General features: G+C 40.7%; 1 protein-coding gene across 9 annotated transcripts in view; it reads left to right on the top strand.

The window, feature by feature from the left end:
• GRM1 (glutamate metabotropic receptor 1) overlaps positions 1-22,273 on the top strand; it is a 191,399-nt gene that overhangs the window by 116,536 nt on the left and 52,590 nt on the right. For all 9 annotated transcript variants that reach the window (XR_010070324.1, XR_010070325.1, XR_010070326.1 and 6 more), the window contains exon 4: positions 3,176-3,411. Coding sequence is in view for 6 of the 9 variants with exons in the window: in XM_063329251.1 (XP_063185321.1) it covers positions 3,176-3,411 (236 nt within the window). In the remaining 3 variants the exon portion in view is untranslated. The remainder of the gene's footprint in view (positions 1-3,175; positions 3,412-22,273) is intronic.

Consider the following 22,273-nt stretch of genomic DNA (forward strand, 5'->3'; position numbering starts at 1 on the left):
TTGTGTTGTTGCCCAGCATTAGAAATGTCAATTTTTTTAACATTGTCTTCTGGAACAATATACATCTATTCATATGGCACTAAGGATGCGCAGTTCCCAGATAATCCTTCCCCCCCCCCCTTTTTTTTTTTAATATGTACACAGTAAAAAAAGAATATAGGCACAGATTATAACAAGATCTTAGGTCTTTGATAATCATCCCACAGCTGCTGGTAGGGCTGCATGGCCCCCTTAGGGCACCTTTCAGCACAGCCAGCCTGCAGCCACCAGGGGTTCCCTAAGAGACCAGAGGACTCCTTTTTGCTTCCTTGACTTCACTGAGAGTAGATCAAAGCTTCCTTATGAACTTCAACATGTATGAACTATTTTCTCTGATTCCAGTGCCTTTTCTTCACATTTCGCTGAACACATTTTCACATTTCACATTTTCACACAGAACTTATCAGACAGATTTAACAATTTGAGGAAGTTGAAGAGAGAACAAAAAGTATTTGGGGCCAGAAACAGATAAAGAAACGTTCTGTGACGATCTGTGCTCCAATTTAGGGGAACTTTTCCATCAGCTGCCCTCAGAGAACTTGAAATACACTTTCTCTTGCCTTTGCAGAATTGCTCTGCAGAGTGAATGTGGCAATTTTCCAAGCCAAACTTACAAGGGAGAGGAAATAAATCACTCTAATGTTCGGCTGGTAGGAATCCAAGCAGTAGAGAAACTACCTCCTTTCTAGAAAGTCGTCTAAAAAATGGCCGGATTTGCTTAATCTTTTTGACTCACTAATGTTTCTGCTTGAGTCTACAGTTTGCAAGCCATAAACATTGTGACAAATAATGAAGTAATCATGCAATTAAGACCCAATTACTTATGCTGTAAGACTGACCTCTTGCTTGTTTTTCCTCCACATAAGAAGAAATAAACATTGTGTCTTTTTCTCCCCTCCGGTGATAGTTTATGGCTTGAATTATATGAAATACAGAAAGTCTGTTCTTCTGGTTTTACCTTTGTAGGGTTGTCTGGACTGTGATCGGTCGTCAGGGTGCACAGTTGCCCTCAGCACATATACAAGTGAGGAGTGGGGGAATGCAGGGAGGTTGAGCTGTGGCTTCTTTCCCTCTCCAAAACTCAAGGCAGTCTAGTGGCGTAGGCGATGGACAAAGTGTGGCTTTTAAATCTGTGCACTCCTGTGGCAATTTAAGAGCAGCTGTCAGGCCAAGGCTGTGCCATGTGGTTATCATTCGGGCTATATGTGTACAAGGGCAGGACCTGAGTGACCCACATCACTGTCTGTGGGAAGAAGTGACCCAGCAGATGCTGCCGGGTTCAGCCTGGCAGAGAGAGTCACTTTGGGATACCGCATTGTGCCCACCCCCATTCCACAGCGGGACTGTTCAGCCATAACTATCTCCCTCCTGTGACCTACTGCCTGCACCTCCCCCTGCTCTCTGCTCTTACACCACGTGTGAGATGCAACACGCATCCACATGTACCGCATGCTGCCTGGCTATATGAAGGTATTGGTCAGTGGTTTATAAGCTCAGAAATATTGGGCAGTTCTACTGCAAGGCTTTGGCAAAAAGGGAAACAAAGAAATCCTGGCTCGAAGGTGCTTGTGTGTCCCTGGGCTCAGGTTGAAAGGAATCTCTTGATCACTCAGTCAGTGGGCTGCCAGATATCCCATGCCTTAAATAACTTCCTGTAATAGAGGTTTGGGTCTTGTGTCCCATATGGAAAGGATTCAGTACATGGGCTTTTCTTGATTTCCATGGAGACCTGCCATTTTTTTACAGGTGCCTACAGCACAGATGCAGCAGCTAATGCAAATGTCAGCTAAACCATGCAGCTGTTCAGTCTAGTAGCTGGAGACCAAAGACTCACACGTGCCCAATGTGTAGTCACTTTATACCTGTTTGACTAGGACTATGACAGAGCTTGCTACTTCAAATCTTGTCTGTTTTCTATTGTGGAGTCCCAGGCACATCTATGCTGAGTGTCTCATGAATGCCCTCAGCTGGTATGGTCTGCCCCACAACGCTCTTCTCAAGGCTGTGTGTAAGAGGATCCTAACAAGGACCTTCTTTCAGTCTGTCTGGAGTTCAGGACGCAAGCCTCTTTTGGGTGAAACAGAGACTTCTCTCTTAGTGGTCAATCACATTTCTCCTCTTGAGTTCTTGGCTGCTGGAAGTGCTTCATCTGTCTGCTTTTCACTGCAGCAGTGCCGCTGACTTGATTCCGAATGGGTAGAGCTAGATCTGAGGTGCTACAATAATGTATTTCTCTCATGACATGCCCAGCATATTAAAATGAAGCCACGGCCAACTTACTTATGTTTGCACTTAAATTAGACCGTAATAGCACTGTTCTTAGGGGACCCTGGTAAGAATTGGAGAATGACACTAAATCGATGGACTTCTTGTCAAAAGAACTAAACTAAAACTCAGATGCTAAGCCCAATGGACTTTGTTCAAACCTGTTAAAATATTTCCATGAAATAATGTTGTCAAGAAAGAGTTTTATCTTCAGTTTTTTAAAAGTATTGCTTACATGAATAAACATAGAAGTAAAATAAAAGCCCATTGTTTGTTAAAAAAAAAAAAGGAGAAAAAAAAGTGTTATCACAAATCCCATGCAGTGCAAGAATAGCATGTGGTTTTCTTTTTAGTTTGGTCAACTTTATTGAGTATTCTTATTCCATTCTCTTCCAACACAATGCATTTCTCACTTTATGTTTGATTTGAATTACTCTTCTAGCTGTAAGATGCATGCATGCTGAGATCTCTGCTGCAAAACACCCAGGATCCTGGCTCAGTTCCCTTTCCATCAATGTTAATTCTTTCAGTTTCCACCCCTTACAGGACAGCCTAAATAAGGCAGAATCTCTTCATTCATAAAGACATCACACCAGAAGCTATGCCCAAAAACCCTTTTCAGAGGGACAAGGATAAATCCTCGTCATTCCAGATGAGTTAATGAGGACTCTGCATGAAATCAGTCAGACTGCTCATTACAAGTTTCCATCATTGTGCTTTCTTCTTTCCCTCTCTGCCTGAATTTTAGATGTACCTTTAGAATCCCTCTTAATTAATTGCTTATGAGGGTACTGGCCTGCCTTTGGCCAGTTACTTTTTCAAAACAAGTTTCCTGTCTCTGTGTAATAAATGTTTTTTTGCCTCTTTTCAGTGATGGTTGGGCAGACAGAGATGAAGTCATTGAAGGTTATGAACCTGAAGCAAATGGAGGCATTACTATCAAACTGCAGTCTCCAGAGGTCCTGTCGTTTGATGACTACTATCTGAAGCTGCGTCTGGACACCAACACCCGCAACCCCTGGTTTCCTGAGTTCTGGCAGCACAGATTTCAGTGCCGGATCCCAGGGCACCCACTAGAGAATCCGAACTTCCAGAAGAACTGCACTGGTAACGCGTCAGCTTTTTTCCTGTTTGAATTTGCACTCTGGCAAAAACTTGTCTTGGGATTTTTTGCATTTGTTTTGTTTTGTTTTTAAATGTATAAATCACTGGTGAAAAGTGCCAACCCCAAATTTTACAAATATAAATCCCAGCTCTGGCAGGATTATGTCTGACACTGATTGCACAGCCTCCTCTCAATTTAGTTCTGCTCTGTCATACAGTGACTTGTTCCCTTTTCATGTTTTAGGGCTATGCTGAGGCTGACAGGAGTGTTCAAGTTTGTAATACGGCTTGTAAAAAGATAAGCAACCATTAAATTTTAACAAAAATAGGAACAAATTTAAACTTTTTTTCTCCAGGCCAACTTTTCTGATCATCTGAATAATTAGGAATTTCACAGAAAATATTATGGCAGAAAACAAATTGTAAAGAAAATTGATGAGTCTTAAAATTGGCCAGTCATCATCTGCTTCACCCTTTCTTTTCTTCACCCATTAGAACATTTATAGTTTGTTTCCAAGATGTAGCACTCGTATAAAAAACACACTGTCCTACAGATGGAAGTAACTCTTACTTCATAGCAAGAGAACTGTATCTGTGGACAGGTTTTCTCTTCCACGGAAGAATCTGAGAAAATAAACTAAAATGTTTCAGTAAGATTAAATTTATTGGTAAATTGAGTGAGAGGTGATCACTTTTCTGTAAAATACCTGCTGAATAATTTTTGCAAATATTTTGTTTGTAGTTTGTAAATGTTTCATTTCTGGTCAAGAAGGTATATTCTGATAGTAAGGAAGTTACTCCATTAGAAACAAAACTAATGAAGCCTGGCTTCCTATGGGTTTGTGTCCTGTTCTTTACGTCTCCACCCTCTCTATCCCGTAGCAGTAATCTCAGTTGTGCTTCATGTGCTCCCTGAGCTGAATTCCCATGGTGTTCCTAGTTTTTCCCTTCTCCATTAGTAGCACTTCTTAACAACACCTTCCACATTACCTTTTGTTTCCCCCTAGTTCTCTTATTAGGAGCTGAGACGTATCACCAAATATTGTCACTGACTCAAAACTGGGCTGATGTGCTGACTGTCAAACAGGCTGGCCCACCTGGGGGCTGAGGGGCTAATGGCAAGCCAGAGAGGCTAAATAAATGTTGACGTTATACTGATAGTTTTCCACAAAGGAGTCATTAACTTTGGACTCTACCAAAATGTTGATTTATGGTATATAAATTTAATTGGTTTTGAGACTACTTCAGCTCAGACAAAGGAGTTAATGTAGGCCAACAAAGGCAGAAATTACAAAGGAGAGGCTGAATGATGGATGCACAGTGCAAATGCGTAACCTTCTTTCTTAAGAAAAGAAGCTTAAAATGGCATTGTTTTGTTCAATCCATACACATAAATAAATTTCATGCTGATACTCTATAAAAAGGCCTCATTTCTGAGAAATCTCAGCAGCTGTTGTAAACATGGGTAGTTTGTTATCCAGTCTGGTTATAAAACTGAAAACTTTAGTCTGAACCAGCATAGTCATTCGTCATCTGCTGCATCAAAGGCAAATACCAGGTGGCGAGTTCAAAACAGCCAAGATCGGGTACTTCTGCACAGAATGTGTAGACGAGTTTTCAGACAGTGTTTGCTGTAGACTCTAAAATTGTACTTGAGACAAAAAGCAGTTAAACAAATTAATGGAAGAAAACCCATATATCTGTTTTATTGGAAAAAAACACCCCACCCCAAACTGGCTCAGGACATCCCAGGGTTGAAGCCATTGGACATTGGAGAGGGTGCTGCAGAGGTAATGTTACATGCCTGCCTTGGTGTTCTGTGCTTCTCAGGGTGTCAGATATCAGAGCCAGGAACCACTATGTTCTGATAATATTAGTGAAACACAAAAACATTTGTCTACATTGGTAGACTCTGACAGTTAATACTCACAATTCAGGCACTGAAACGTCTTCCCCTCTAAAAAGTTGTAAGTTTTTGCATGAAGCCTCAAAATGTGATACTTTTTAGGCTTTGCTGAAAAGCAATCAGCTCTTAGATTTGGTGATGAACCATTGACAACGCTCGGGCTTATCACACACAATTGAGAAGTTCATAAATATCTCAAATCGACAAAAGGAAGCACTACAAGATATCTGTTCCCAATTATGGCATACCTACAGAATCAGGAGACCCACAGGTCTCTTGAGAGACCCCAGCGAGTCTGGGGGCAATAGAATATCGTATTTATTTTTCTTTAACTGCACAGAGCTGACTGGTGACTGCCTGGCACCACCACGTATCTTTATCTGCACAGGTATCTTTATCTGACCTTTCTGCAGGGTTAAGGATGTCACTTCAAATGATAACAGCTTCAAAGCTTGCTGGTGGAGTCTTTCTCCAAGGAGGTCTAGTATGACAGTGCCAAGAAACTGCCTTCTTCACCTTTCTCAGGTTTGGAGACAGGCTGCTTCAGAATCTCTCTGTAAAAAAATAAGTCTGAATTGCCTCTTCCCTCCTTTACAAAGTATCTCCATGCACAAATTTGAAGGAGGGAATGAATGCTGCTTAATAAGTAGTAAGCACTAATATTTGAAATCTATTATAAAAGTAACAATAAACAAAGTTTTGACTTCTTTGCAGTGCTACAAATTTAAGTACTGCTGCTACTACTCCATCACCCCTTAAAAATTATCAGTATTCAATACCAGTACCAAGCACCTTAACTCCATTATATCTAAGAACTTACACTTTTACCTCACTGTATTCCATCAATATTCCTGTAACAAAGTACATAGGATCCTGCATTATGGAAAAAGCAGACTCTCCCCGTGGTCCCAGGAGTCCATGCACATTAGTAATATGCTTTGTGACTATGCATCCTGATCTGTTCTGTATTCCAGAAGTGCACTGATAGTTCTTACTGAGAACAAAGCACACCCATACTTTTGCCCAGACAGAAACTGATTCAAAGGCAGTAGACTGCTCAAGTTCATCTCCCATGTTTGAAGAGTTAACATTTCAGGAAACTATCTAATAAGAAAGAAAATCAAGGACAAAAATATGGGTGACATTTAGGAGAGCATAGTGTGTTTGTATTTACCCAGCAGGGGGTTGCCTAGGAGCAACCAGAAATAAAAAAAAAAGAGAATGCAGTGTTGTTCTCCAACTACCTTATATAAAAAGATTCAAAATCTTTGGACTTATCCTTTTTGAAAGGGAGATTAATTACAAAGTTTGTATTTGAGAATCTTCAATTACTGCCTGCCCAGTATAATTTGCTCATATGCAACCTAATCACTTTACTGAGTGATTTATTCAGAATTGCCACTGGAATGTGAAGTTCAATTTTTAGCATTCATGGATAGGCAAGGACTTCTGAAGCAATTACAGCTGCTGTGTTTGCAATTTCTCACACCCTGCTACTGTTGAGTCAGCACTAGCTTGGGATTGCAGGCTCTCTACGAAGCAAGGGAAAGCCAGTTCCTAGAAATCCCCCTTCTCCGATGACAGGAATTACTGCTTGAATTCCCTCATTCAGGCCCTGAGAAGACTGATTTTGTCCCTCAGGGATTCTCATGTTACACTGAGCTCTGAATGTACATGCATATTTTTTTGGGAAAAAAGTCTATCTGGTCTAAGCACTACTGGAAGGAAACAAGTCCAAGCGCATTCTACTCTGTGAAGTCTGTGGGGTGCCTAGCAATTGGCCACATTTTCAGAATAGCTTATCTGGATGTACTAGGACTATATGGTAGCGGCGTGAATTCTTGGGAAGAGAAGACAATCATTGAGAGTTTTCCAGTGACTGCTCTTTTGGATCATCCCTTCTTGAAAGAATTAAACAACTTACTTTTCCCACTTGGGTGGCAGCCAAATGAGTGGGAGCTATTTTTGACTCATTCTTTGCTAATGTTGTAGCCAAATGCCTCTCATAAGGAAATGCCTCTCTCCCTTTCGCTCTCTCTTTCTTCCTCTTTCTCTCTCTGCTACAGGAGATATTCTTCCTCAAAACAGTAGGATTCAAGTCTAGAAATTTTCTTGCATGTAGATGTATTGGATCCGGATGGGATGGAATTAACTTTCCCTACAGCAGCCCTCATAGTGCTGTGCTTTGTATTTTAACTAGAAAAGTCTTGATAACACACCAGTGTTTTGGCCACTGCTGAACAGTGCTTGCACAGCACCGAGGCAGTCTCTTCACCCCCAACCACCCCTTCAGCCTCACCAAAGGCCAGTAGGCTGGGAGTGGCCAAAATGTTGGGAGGGGACATCGCCAGGACAGATGACCCAAACTGGCCAAAGTTTCCCTACCATATGATGATGTGCTCAGCAACAAAAGCTAAGAGAAAGGAGGAGGGAGGGGGGCATTTGCTATTAAGGCATTTGTCTTCCAAAGCAACCGCTGCATACTGAGGCCCTACTTCCTAGGAAGTGTCTGGACATCACTTGCTGTTGGAGGTAGAGAATAAATATTTTTTGTTCTCCTTTGCTTCCGTGCATGGCCTTTGCTCTTCTTAATTAAACTGCCTTTATCTTGACCCATAAGTTTTTAATTTTATTTTCCTGACAAAGAGGGAAAGTGAGGGAGTGGCTTTGTGGGCACCCGCCAGCCAGACAAGGTCAACCCACCAAAATAGAAAGATATTTGTATATGACCATTCTCCTGTAGTTCCCTTGATATCTAGGTGGTCAAAACCACTTCTAGTACAGAGTTGTTGTTCTTAAACTGTCCATGCCACTAAGGTACCGCCACCGTGTTCTGTGTAGTAGCTATATTATTTAGAAAATAAAGCATGTCCTGCAACTCTGCACGGACACCTGCCTCACTGCAAGGTTCAGAACTTCAAAGCATTCTTCATACCCTGCAGGTGAAAAATCAGAACAGAGCAGACCATTTTAACACTAACAGAAAAAAGCTGTTTCTGAATTTGAGATACTAGGAAGCTAACCAACTCAGGATGGACCTGACTCTAAGTTCCCTTAGCACACAACCTCAGGCACTGCCCCAAGCAACAGTCACAATTTGTCTCAGTTCATCAGACAACTGAACCTTTTCCACATTTTGGAGATTATACGGAGATTGCATGCTGACAGCAAGATTAGGAGATAGACTCTGTATTCAGGCAAGAGTTCAGATACCCTTCCAACAGTTCTGTGGGGTGTTATCATCTCCTCCCTGATCTGATAGAAATAGCCCAAATGGAAGTGTTTTTCCCCCACAACACTACCGTGACAAATATTTCTCTGTTGGACTCGGTGAGCCCACATAAGCCAGAATTAAATGCAAGTCACATTCACGCAGAAACGGTGTAGAACTCAGTGCAGTGCAAACACGTGTACGGAGGTCTAACTGCTCTTTTGCAGAATGCCTTATTCACCTCCTGGCAGATAATAAAATGGCTGTAGTTTATGTAAACCAGGTGGGATGAGTACACCTCTGCACCACAAGAGACAGTTACAAAATTGGTTATGGAACTGATGCAAACATCAGATTATGCTCACAGCAGTTCATCTGCTGGGACAACAAAATACATTGGCAGGCAATCAGCACAGACATTTTTCAACAGAGCGAAGTGGAACAAAGTGGGCAATTCATGATTCATTCATCAATTCAATTGATCTTTGAGGATAAGGGTTATTTGTCAGTGAACATATTTGTGGCGGACAAGAACAAGAAATGGAGAGGTTTTTGTTCCAAAGGAGGTCACAGTCCAAGTTCCCTGTAGGATGCTTACTCATACCTTGGTCATACCATAAGGATTGATTTATCTGCTAATTCCTGTCTCGCTCCAAGAGAACTACAACCAACCAGTCTGAGTGTAGCCAGAGTCACAGAATCACAGAACACTCAGTCTGGAAGGTAGCTCAGGAAGACTGTAGTCCAACCTCCTGCTCAAAGCAGGATAAGCTATACATTTGGACCGGGTTGCTCAGGGATTTATTCACTGGGGCCTTGAAAAACTCCAGGGATGGAGGTGGCACAGCATCTCTGGGCAACCTGTTCCACTGCTTGAATGTGAAAAAGTTTTGCCTCATATCCACTCTGAACCTCTCTTGTTTCAAGTTATGCCCATCATCTCTTATCCTGTCACCGTGCTTCACCATGCAAACCTGTTTCTCTCTTCTTGATAACCACCTCATAGGTATGAGGGTCTGTTGTAAGATTCCCCTTCAGCCATCTCTTCTCCAGGCTGAAGAAGCCCAAGTCCTTCAGCCTGTCCTCAAAGGGCACAGACTGCAGCTCTGGATCATCTTGATGGCCCTCTGCTGAATGTGCACCAGGTTCCAGTGTCTTTCTGTATTGGAGGTTCACAAACTATATGCAGTATTCTAGATGCACCCTGATGAGTGCAAAGTAAAGGGTAGGGAGGAAATCACATGCTGCAGTCACTGACTGTGCTATCGATACAACCCAGGATGCTGCTTGCCTTCATTTCTGCCAACGATCTCTACAGCCACCATATTCTTGTGTCAAATTTGGTCCTAAGAAGTTGTATCTTTTCCCATCTTCTTTCTGCATCAGCAGACTTGCTCAGAAAGAGGACATAAGCTTTCATCACACCTAAGTAGTTCTGTATGTCTGTCATAAATCTTCATAGTGTGTCAAATCATGGGCAGAACATAATACTGATAGCAGAAAAGAGCTTGTGAGGAAGACTAAGTATTCCAGAAAAGGCATTTATGCTTTGGTACAAATAATGCAGTCATACTTCTTAAGAAAAAAATTGCAGGGAATATAGATTGTTTTGTCACCATAAAGACCTTGAATCATTCCCTTTACTTGGTATAGCCATAATCTGGAAAAGTTGTGGAGCATGGTGCAGAAGTGTTTTAGATATCAGAGACTCACACAGCAACACACGCAGAGAGCGGTGCGGTGTTACATGAACATACCAGTTCAAGTACAGGAGTATTGTAGTTATGTCTGTGGAACATTATACCCAAGCTACTAAATCAAATCATTTCAACAAGCTTGTTTTGTTTGCCTCTAGTTAAGATGTCTATGAAAAGCATCCCTAAGTCTCCATCTCTGGAGACATTCAAAACCTGCCTGGATGCGTTCCTGTGCAACCTGCTCTAGGTGAACTTGCTCCAGCAGGGGGGTTGGACTAGATGATCCCTTCCAACCCCTCTCATTCTATAATTCTGTTTGCCATCATTGTCACCCACTCATTAAAAAGAAACTGATTTTAGCTCATCCAGACATAGACAGAGTTCTTGTAGTTTTAGTGAGGTTGGGTTTTTTTCTGACATAAGATAATAGCATCTTTTTAGAAGATCTACAGAGCCTCTGCCTTCACCTGTCGTGGTGTTTGTTTTCATGTATTTGTGTGTGAAGTTGTCCTTGATTGCACTTACTGCACCAGATAGGATGACTGATGACTGACCTATTCCCATTCTCAGACATTTTTGTGCTTAGCTAATGCATCTTTCAGACTACATCCAGTCCACCAGTAATGTAGTTTAGAGCTTCTCTTAATCAAGGGTTTTCTTCTCAAGACGCATCTTAGTTTGGATGAATTTACATGAGATATCATGGAGCCCTCAGTTTCTCGTATCAGTGGACAAAGCATTCCAGGACATGTACTTGTTTTTTTCTACACTTTGTTGAAAGGGGGAATGCATTTCCAGTGAGAGTTGACCTGAGAACTTTTCAGAGTGTTTCAGGTTATGTTAGGAGTTGGACAAATTAGATCCAGCATACATTATTAGGGCTCATTCCACTGTTAGAGGTGCTTGTAGGTACTTTTCTGAGAACATTCCTTTAATCTCAACATCTGCAAGGCTCCCTCATGGAGCACCTGTCCCATGAGACTTTGCATCAGCAGAAGCACCTATAGTAGGAGCTACTTTCAGTACAACACATCAGAAAAGTTAATTATAAGACAATAGCCTGAGCGCACATTCTGCCAGGTCAGTCACTGCTTGAAAATCACCTGTGTGGTATATAGGAGACATGTTCATAAGCTTTTGAAGAAGGAATCAAGCTACCGACATGCCATGACTCCTTTAAGATGTATTGTACCTTATGTATCCTGTGACTCGCCCTCCCTAGCCCCTGCTTCGGATTCCCATTATATTAGATCCCTGCAGTAGAGAAGGAGTCCTTTGTCACTCTCTTTGTCCTCTGTATGAGGCAGGAGATCCTAGGATTCATCCCACAGTAGTGATCAAAACTGATCTCAATTTTATGGGCACTTAGAATGAAGCCTACTAGGGACAACTTGTCTAAAGGAACTCTAGTTGCTACACTTTTTAGTCAAGGTTTTTTACAGTAGATAAGACAGGACAACTGTAGTTTTCTTTATTTCCCAGACAAGGTTACAGACAGCTTCTAAGGCTTAAAGAAGAGGAATATTAATAATGTGTTTATCTGTGATAAATCATATGAATTATTCAGAGAAGACATTATCTATGGCCAGGTTTTTGTTCATTTGCTTCTAGCTTCTTATTTCTGTGTTTGGAAGAAAGCAGCTACCTTTATCTAGTATTTTATATTTCAAAAAATATTTTTAAACCAGGCTGTCAATCAAAATACAATAACAAGAAATATTTTTCTTCTTTTGGGATCCATGAAAAAATGACATCATCATCAAATAAAGGAAAGAAGCAGTATACATAAACCTTTGTAAACAGCATAGAAGACAGTTTGCAGAACATATACATAATACAGCACGACATGCCAATTCTTTTCTAAATCTAGTATTTACACCTACATTTTCCATTGTGGGTTTTAACAGCCAAAGTTTCCACTTCCAGGATTAAAGCAATCTTCAGGTAGGCTTGTGACATTCAGCCTTCTCCATTACACAAGAAAACCGATGGTGCTGCAAAGGAACAGGACACACGAATCATGGTCTCCTGTGCCTCCTTGGTGCTCTTGTCTCCTCTACCTGGAGAGCGATGGGAACACTCCTGACTGCTCAGACTGTTACAGGGGCTTTGAACTTTGACTGTATCAGGAGCATGGTGAGGACAAAAGCACACAATTAAAATTAATTGACTTGTTCCTAGAAATCAATTGTTTGTGCAGGTCACACATCAGAACAATTAGCTTAGATATAAGCATTTAACCAAATCCGTAAGTAAACCAGATGAAATAACACAGGTAACTGATCGGAAAACAAGGCCAAACTGCCTTCTGTCAGTGCTCCTTTTCTTTTATTAGATCATATCTTCCCTTTTCTCATTTACCTGGAGGTGGAAAGTTTTTAAACTCCACTTGCAATTTTATAGGTTGTCATTACTGGCATAATTTCCCCATAAATACAAGTGCAAAGGAAATACAGTAAGAGCTAATGTGTAGACACAAAACCGCACACTCACACATGTCTAGCTGCAGCCCAGAGATACCCTTTGTGCACAAGGATACACTCTGAAAAACAGGCAATAAAGTTATTAAAATTAATGGGTTCCTCTTAATAGATCTTGAGCAAGCAGTGGTGTAAAGAGCAATAAATTACGAGTCTGAGTAGTAAAACTTGAACCATACAAACCACAAACCTTCCTACTCAGAATAAGCTGTATGGTATTCACAGGGAGAATAATCTGATGGAAGGTGTGTGCTCCAAAGAGTAGGGTTGCCTACTTCTGTTTTCCCAATCATACTGGGAGGTCTGGGGGGGGCGCAGAAGTCTACTAGTGTGGAGGCAACTAGGGAAAAGTGACGAAAGCAGCTACTGCAACTAGGCTGGGCTGCTGGCTGAGCCAGAGAGGACCACTGCAGCACAGGCAGGTGCAAGACAAGATGATTTCCAAAGGCTTCCTTCAGCTCAAATTTTTGACATTCATATAATAGAAAGCAGCTTTGGAGGAATGTGCAAGTTCAAACCTTTAATTTAGCTCTGGATTCAGGCTCAACTCTTTAGAGTTGGAAAAACGGGGCTGTTTGTGTAAGTATTTCAGTACTTCCGTAATTTGGGTTTGGCTGGGCTGGATAGCCCTTTTTTTTCTGCATTATCATATCTGGTTACACCCAGGAAAAAAGGAGGTGTGCTAAAATGAATGCTTTTGAAATTCTTTCAGATCTGAAAGAATCCTGCTTCTGTTTTTCTGTTGAATTTAATATCTGAATAAAGATTAGGGCCACTTATTTTATCTTCTGATTTGCTTAGCTCTAGTTTGATGCTAATCAGCAGTGCATTGTCCTCATGCAGATGTCATTCAGAAGCTTCTAATTTTAGCTTCACTTTAAAATGAATCTTTTCTATGATACTGTACTTGAACACAGCTCTGGGCTTATGTCCAGTTAAGGGGAAAATAAAGTGGATCTTTGTGATCTGTGCATTTGTGATTAATGTATTGCATATTCCAAGGGTTGCAAGGGAATATTTGAATCCTCCTAGCAGTCATTTGAAAACTATACTTAAATTAAAACAAAACCTGTGAGTGTGCTCTGTTAAATTAAAACACTGTCCAACTAGGCAGTAGTTAGGATGGCTGAGGCCACTCTGCTCCTCAGCTCCAGAGCAGCTGCAGCAGCTGCCTTTGACCCCAGGAAGCTGGAGGAGTCTCTGGGAGCAACTGCGTGGCTGCAGGGCTGCTGCGTAGTCTGGGCGCACAGCAACTACCCCCCTTGCACGTGTGAAACCCACCCCACTGGCATGCAACCATGTGGTTCCAGGAGGCCAGTCCTTCAAACAGAAGGTTTCTTGTGCGAAGATATGGTCCATTTAAAAAACAAAACAAAACAAAACCCCAAAAACCCAAAACAAAAAAATCCCAAACCAAAGCACAAAACCAACAGCAAACTTGGCAAAGGAAAAATTTGGAGGGCGTTATATTTCTGCAGAAGTGAGACACATTGGTGTTCATATTGATTTATATTCTGGCAGCTAATGCCGGTGTTCTTAATACCACCTTAACATTAAGAACAGAAGTGAGGAAGAGGTGGTTTGTTCTTTTAGAATAATAGTAAGAGAAAAAGATAACCAGTAGTACTGGCTGATGGGTGGTGCACAGTCATGCAAGAACTCTGAAACCCATCTTAAATCGATACTGGTTTAAAGCATGATAAATATTAGGTATCTTTCCTGATTGTTCTTCAGGATCATATAGAACCATTGGAATTTAAAATAGAAAAGTCTGGTTAGGCCAGCTAGTCTGTGCCTGCCAACCATGGGCTGGTATCCTACCATGAGGGGACTACTCCGTCCAATGTTGACATGAGATACTGACTCATACCTTTGAAGTCCTCAGGATCTCATGCCCATACACTGACAACCATGAGCTGGTACTTAGATGTTTACAGGTCTAGATCAATGGAAAGAGAAGAGTTTATGTGATTTGTTCCGTTTGCTATCTCCATGCCAGGTAGGAGCACAGATCTCCATAGAGGATAGGTTAATGAATACGTATATTTTATTATTTTCATCATATTTTTCCACTCTGATCTAAAAACCCTGACTAGTAGTTTTGGGTGTTGTACTGGTGCCGAACATTTAACATATACTGAGACTATATTTCTGTTAATGTCTTTGCCCCATTCTATGTTCAATATGAAGGTTGCTTATTTTTAACTCTGAACCAGCATTTCCCAATGAAGATGCTCAAAATTAGGCTCCTGAAGTGCATGCTCTGAGACCTAGATAAATTGGCCTGATTTTTAAGGGTACTGATTTCCCATAATTCCCATGGATGTCAACAGCAGCTAGAAAAGTTCAGGTATTAATCAAGTCAATTAATTAGGTGCCTGAATATGTATTCAAGATCCTAATTTAAGTATCTACAGTGGTTAATGTTCTGAAAGCTGCAGCACAATTACAGAATTCTGTCTCTTTCTTTCAGATAAAATCTCAGGCTTCACATGAAAAGCACGACACTTGAAATTTAATCAGTCCTGTTTCCTGTGCTTTTCATTTTTCCATCATTGTGTGTTATAATAGGAAATCTGTAAGGGTATCTGACTCAATATTTTTTTTCTTCTTTTAATTAAGAGTAAAAAGCATGATTAAAGCTAGACAAATAACACAAAAATCTGCAAATATTTCTTTAAATTTGTAAATTACTTCGATTTTAAGTGTATTCATTCCTGTCTCATAAAAGAGTAGCAGCAACTGCAACTCATTATCTGCTAGACTTGTTCCAAATAACAGATCTGTTAAGAATAGTAGTTCTAAATATGTCTTTAATGGAGCATGTGAATAAGGCAGCGAGGTTACATAGTTACCTGAGGGAGAAGGGAAGACTGAAGGTTGGGTTTTCTTTCTTTATAACTGTTTCTCCACGGATGTTCAGGTCATAGAGAAAATGGGCTCCGTAGAATCCTGTCTGTAGAGAGACTGGGTCAGGGTCCAGCATGGCACTGGAGGAAGGCTGCAAAGAAAGAAAGAGAAGCAGGCACATCCAAGGTCTCTGCGATAATAACCAATCACATTAAAACGGTGCCTGAGGCTTTGGGAGCATGGGCACTTGTGGGGCCTTGAAGAGTCTGAGAGAGAGGCTCAGAGATAGTTTATTGTTGGACTGGGAGTGACAGAAGAAGCTGTAGGCCACACAGTAAGAGTAACAAATTGAATTCCTCGTTGTCATATTCCCAAGAAAGGGGACAGAAGAAAAGAAGAGAAAATAATTTAAAAAAGGAACGAATCAAAGTCAAAGAAAAACTTGGGAGTGGATTGTGATGCCAGAACAGAGCATGGCCTCTGGCCAGGATCAGACAGGGCATGAGCCCTCCTTTCCATTCACTCTGTCTGTGAATCTTACGTTAAAATAACTGTGCTATTGCCTATGTCCTTTAAACACAAAGGTTGAGTTTGACCATTCAAATAACTTTGTCAGCATTAAATTTTAGTCAACTAATGAAATAATAAGATGGATTTCAAGTGCTATATCGGGATTTGAAATCAGCATCTTTGCTGATTACATGTACAAACCATTCAATCAAGGAACAACAAAAAAATAATCTGGCATATTTTGCTCCTGATTATAAGATGACATATTCATTTCTAATTAAAACAGGAGCTGAGAAATAATGTCTTGCTGCAGAAGTTAAATAATAATTTTGAATAAATAATAGAACATGTTGTGGTCATTTTGCAGGCAGTTTGTACACAGTCCAGCTTTTAAGAAAAACAAATTAATCATAACAATTATTTGTCAAGCTCTCATAATAATTACTCTCTGTCTCTAAGAAAGGCACTGGAATCACTTCAGATTATCATCTATGTTGCCTCTTTCTAGAATGAACATGTCATTTAATGTTATGTCCTAACTATCTGAATTAATTTTTTTTATGCCTAAACTGCTTCTGACTTGATGGATTCCCCAACTTCAGAATCACAAGCAGAGTTTTATTGATCTCTAGTTGAATATGACCATTCATTACATTTGGCTATTTGACCGTAGGCACTAATAAGCTGCTGTCATTCCATGCCAGATTCCTGGCCAGTTCCATGAGTCTTCCAATATTTTATTGGGGGGTATTTTATTTGGGTGTGGGTCTCCATAAGCTAGAAGGGCCCAATACTGACATTTTTTTCTGATCGTCAAGTACGTTAACTATCTTTACAGCTTACTTTCTTCTTGACGGAGTTACTTCTAAACATCTTAATTAAAATGTGCATAATGAAAGTTCATAATTTTATATGCATTGTGGCAGTTGTAAGTACAGTCCCGGTTTGGTGCATGAATGCGGCCATGAAAAAGATGGCAAATAAATTCAAAGTCATGCTTCTTTTCAGACCGCTTGAATTGATACTGAATTGTGTTTGCCTGGGAATCCAAGATACAGAAATTGATTTATCTCAAAGCGGAACAGTTATTTTCCTCTGTTGTTTTCCAGTCTGTTAATTCCAAATGACAGGAATTAAGATAATAGCCAAAATGGGGTAATCAATAGTCTTAAAACTTAACTTTCTTGTCGATTTTTCATAATATTGCTTCACCATTGGACATTCTATGAATGGTATTTCTCAAGCAGATCACATTGCAAGAACACTTATAAATATCAAAGGTGTGGATCTTTCTTTTTGTTTTGAAGAGAGGTTTTGTGGTTTTTTTTCACCCTGCACTGAGCTATATTCTGTATATCCTTTAGTTCCTATTTCATTAAAAAACAGTCTTTGCTTCAGAGCTATTTCATCATGATCATTCCACTAAAAGCCAGGAACAAAGAGAAGCAATGCTAAAATTTCCTGCCAAGCCTTTAACAGCTTATAGCAGTGGATATGTACAGAAGAGGTTTCAAGCATCAGCTTGCAGGCTTGTTTAGAGGAGGAAGAATCTCAGTAAATCATCCTCACAGGGCTATAAACTCTAGTTTTTTCTTAGGTAAAATTCTTCACAAATAATTTTATCCCAGTGGGAAGAAACAGAGAGTTTTTGGGCCATAATGTTATCCCCTATAGAAGCTTTATTAGGCTGATAAGCTTCTGTCAAGCCATCTGCTATAAGTGGAATTCTCCAGACCTGCATTTAACAGCGTGTGCCATATGCATTAACTTGTAGGGAAAGTTCTCTGCTTGTCATCCAGTTTCCTGCTCATTTTCCTGTTGCGATGAATAATTTCTGTGGACATGTATTCTTGCAACTTTTCAACTCTCAGTTTCTTTCAGCTCTTACTGATAGGAATTACAAACACATGGGGACAATCTGTGTAGATTGCAAAGCTGCGATGGTACCGAGCTACACCTTGCCAGGGGCAGCCTAGTGAAGGAAGAGACAGCCCTCTCCTGGGGTGGCTGGCATGCAGACAGCTGTGCTGTTAGCTTGGCCCTTAGGTGGTGCATTGTATTTCCTTTCGAGTTCTTTCTTTCACTGCTAGCCAACACAAAAAACAGAGCACGTGATGCAGATTAATGGAGAAGGGGAAAAGGAACTTTTTCTCCACTACAGGCCTGTTTTGCACTCACCTGCCTCCCACTCCAGTGACACAGTGCTGGCAAAGCCACGCTGCCAGCTGCTGCAAAGGCCTCCAGCTTCCCTCTGGCCTCTTCCAAAGGCAGAGAGGGGCTGCAGCATGGCACATCTGCTGGGAGCGTTTGTGAGTGTATAATATCTCACCCAGACATGCTCTGCCTGCTCGCCCTAGCACTGTCATGTACAGACATCAGGCATGCCCTGTTTTCGCATACACTTGAAGCTGCAGCCAGCCTTTGGGAAATGAGTACGACTGTCTTCTTGTCCCGTGCTTCGCTCCTTTGGGTCACTAGAAAGGAAACGTATGAGAAAAGCTCTCTCTGCTCTCTTGGGCACCAGCACATTTGAACACAGCTTTGTCATCTCCCACAGTGTGAGCCTGAGATATGTGCATTGTCAGTCTGTGTTTACATCTTAAATCTGCCTTTCCTGGAGTCATATAGTTGTGTGAGAGTCTGAATGTCCATGGTGAGAGGCAGAAAGGGCAGGGATGGGAAGCAAGCTTCAGGCTCTTGTGTCCGCTAAGCAAAGTTTTCAGACTGGGAAATACAGGAGCAGTTAGAGATAGGTTTCCTTTTGGTTTTGCCTGGTGGATGGGCTGGACCTGCGAGTTCAGACTTGGCGTAGGGCTGGCAGCACTGCTCAGTCTCCTTTCTCCTGCCCAGTGCCTAGCGACTCTCAGACTTTCCCTGCATCTGATTAATAAGTGAGTCAGCAGCTTGTGCAGTCATTTCTCCTCATAATATTTCAGCTTCACTGTGGCACTGTTGTATTTGTGTATGCCAACCTCATTCTGGAGTCTTTGACACTAAGCTCTTAAAGCCCTAATGTGCTTACATAACATGATATGGAGAACCAAGAAAGTAAATTTAATTAAAATCTTTCCCCACTGCTTCTGACACACAGGGAGAGACAAAAGGAAGACACTTCTTTTCAAACACTGAAGAGCAATGTGTCATCCTCACAAAAACAGACAAGGAAACTGAAGACACTGGTGGCGTATAGTGTATCCAAAAAGGGGACTAGTCTTCTAAAGTTTAGATCTGAAATGAAAGAGAACCTGTGCCCTGATGGCTGAATTCATGTTTTGGTTTCCTTTAGCCACTGAGTTGACATCTGTGAAAGATATGTTAGCAAAAGTATATTAAAAAAACCCAAACCCTTTAAAATTCAATATCAACTTTATTTCAGGATAAGAAGGTTCATTAGGTATTTGACAAACTTTGCTTGTGAAAATAAATAACCCATTGCATACAAATATTGCTACAGTCAGCACACTGTTAATGCCTTTGTGTCATGGTTTAGTTCCAGTAAACAACTAGGACCATGCAGCCTCTTGCTCACTTCCCCAAGTTGGGACGGGGAAGACGTTGGAAGATTAAAAGTAAGAAAACTCATGAGTTGAGATAAGGACAGTTTAATAGTTAAAGCAAAAGCTGTGTGCAAAAGCAAAGCAAAACAAGGAATTCATTCACTGCTTCCTGTCGGCAGGCAGGTGTTCATCCATATCCAGGAAAGCAGGGCTCCATCACGCATAACCGTTACCGGGGAAGACAAATGGCATCACTCTAAACATCCCCCTTTCCCCGCTTCCTTCTTCTTCCCCCAGCTTTATATGCTGAGCATGATGTCACATGATACGGAATATCCCCTTGGTCAGTTGGGGTCAGCTGTCCCGGCTGTGTCTCCTCCTAAATTTTTGTGCACTCCCAGTCTACTTGCTGGCAGGGTGGTGTGAGGAGCAGAAAAGTCCTCGAGTGCCTAGCAACAACTGAAAACATCAGTGCAATATTAACAGTATTTCTCATGCCAAATCCAAAACATAGCCCTACACCAGCTGCTAACAAGAAAGTTAACTCCATCCCAGCTGAAACCATGACACTTGGAGAATTCTAGTGCAAATTTTTGAGGAGCTTCTGCTGAATGCCCAGCTTTTGAATTGCTTTCACTTCTCTCTATGGTTTTATACAAGAATAGAAGTACACTAATCCCAATTAAAAAGCAACATTCACCAGATGTAACAAAGCAGTAGTATCTGGGACGCCCATAGATTTCCCTCTGCTCAGAAAGAAAATAGCAGGGTGTCTCAACTGGTAACTGTAATTGTATCCTAGCTTTTCAGGGAAAAATACATCAAATATAATTGCGTGAATTGAATCTCTTTGCTTGGGGAAATGAAAACCATTTGAAGACTGGAAGCGAAACCTTTCTGATTTAATGACATCCTGAAAATGTAGTCTGCAACCCTGTGAACTCCATTTATTGCTTCATGAGTACTGTAAGATGTCAAATGTTTATCAGCGTGTCAAATCTGGCATAGAACCCGCATATTGTAAGATATTTCCTCCTTTTAGCTGCCCCAGTGAAAGCTCTGCTTCCTCTCTTCTTGCCAAAGGGCAGAGCAACTTGCAATTCTATAGAGAATGCAGCATTATTTTCTATAGACCAGTGACATGATGCTCAAGAGGCAGTTAAGGAAAGATCCCTTTTCTTAAATAATACATCCTCCTCACCCTTACCTGACAAGTAGTGGAGCTTCATCTGGTCAAACAAAAAGTTCACAAACAATGGCAATTGAGTACCTGTTTAATCTTGTGTCTTTTTGATAGCTCTGCTACCATCCTCCCTATATGTCCTATCTCTCAACTCTTTCAGTGTATTTAGCTGCCTCTTGAACTTTACTCCCTGCTGCAAAGATGCAGACATCAAAGTAGGAAGTGAAGGGGTAACCATTTCACATATGGTTGCTTTTTTTTGAAAACAGTATAATAACTCATTTCCTGGGAGCAGAAGCCATACAAGAAACAATAATTTACCATGGTGGGATTACTTTTTGTAGGTTGAACAAAGCATTTATTATGGTCTGTGATAAATTTTTCAACCTATCATTCCGTCTCATGAAAATTGCAAATCATTTTTTAATTGAGATTGAAACACAACCTCTTTTTTCTGACCCTCTTTTGGCTTGGTAAAACACACACACACAAACAGTTTTCCACAAATTGTTTGCGGTCAGAGTAGCTTGCACACAGAGACAGCAAGGTCATTGAGACAGCCCACAAGTGAAGCCTGCAGCCCTGATCCACAATTGCTTCTTCTGGTCACCAGGTAGTATTTCCTGGGCTTTCCCTCATAGGCAGTCAGCTACAGCTGGAATTGCCTGGAAAACAGGCAGTTACTTCTGAAAACTCAACCTCAAAAATTCTTGTAGCTGTCTATTTGCTGGTGGGCTGAAAGAGATGGGTGTTTGGGTGTTTTCATATAGAATAACTGACTTTTACTAATCTGACTTGTTGCCTGTGGTTTACATCTGGACATAATGAGTGCAGTGGTGTGAACAAAAGTCCTTTTTATACTGTCAAGAGGGGAGGATTTCATTCAGCCATACAATATTAATGAACAGAATGCACTTGGTATTAAGGAGGTGATAGAAGAGAAAAAGACAGTTATTGCACAGGTTTTGAACACACCATTGTTATACTAATTACGTTTAGAGACATTATAGTCTGTTATTCGTTTTGCAGTGCCTTAAGTGAAATTCATTAAATAATTTTGTTGTTATCTGTGTTGTTAGATAATGTAAGAGACATTATAAATAGAATGTAAGAGGGAGTGAACTGGTAGTATTTGTGAAACATCTGAACTAATAACCACAAATGAGTTTAAACAAATAAAACCCTTTGCAAAAATTATTTCATAGAATCTTAGTTTGGCATGGTTATTCGGAGGATTAGCTATTACTAAATAAAATAAAAAAAAATATTTCAAGGAATTGGAGACAAAACAGAAATGTCGAATTCATTGCATTTTCTTCCCTATAAGTCCAAAGATAAAACCATAATTAGATAGTTAAGCATCCAAATAAAAGTGCTTTAAATTTTCTAGGAAGCCAAATGTCCTAAAGTTCCACTGAAATCACAGTAAGTTAAGTCTGTTCATCACCTTTCATGTGTCATTTAGTTGCCAAAACAATCTTTAGCAAAATAACCTATAGGGACCTAGATTTGAAATGACTGATCAGTTCAG

The sequence above is a fragment of the Chroicocephalus ridibundus genome, chromosome 3, assembly GCF_963924245.1.
Source record: "Chroicocephalus ridibundus chromosome 3, bChrRid1.1, whole genome shotgun sequence".
Classification (NCBI taxonomy): Eukaryota; Metazoa; Chordata; class Aves; order Charadriiformes; family Laridae; genus Chroicocephalus; species Chroicocephalus ridibundus.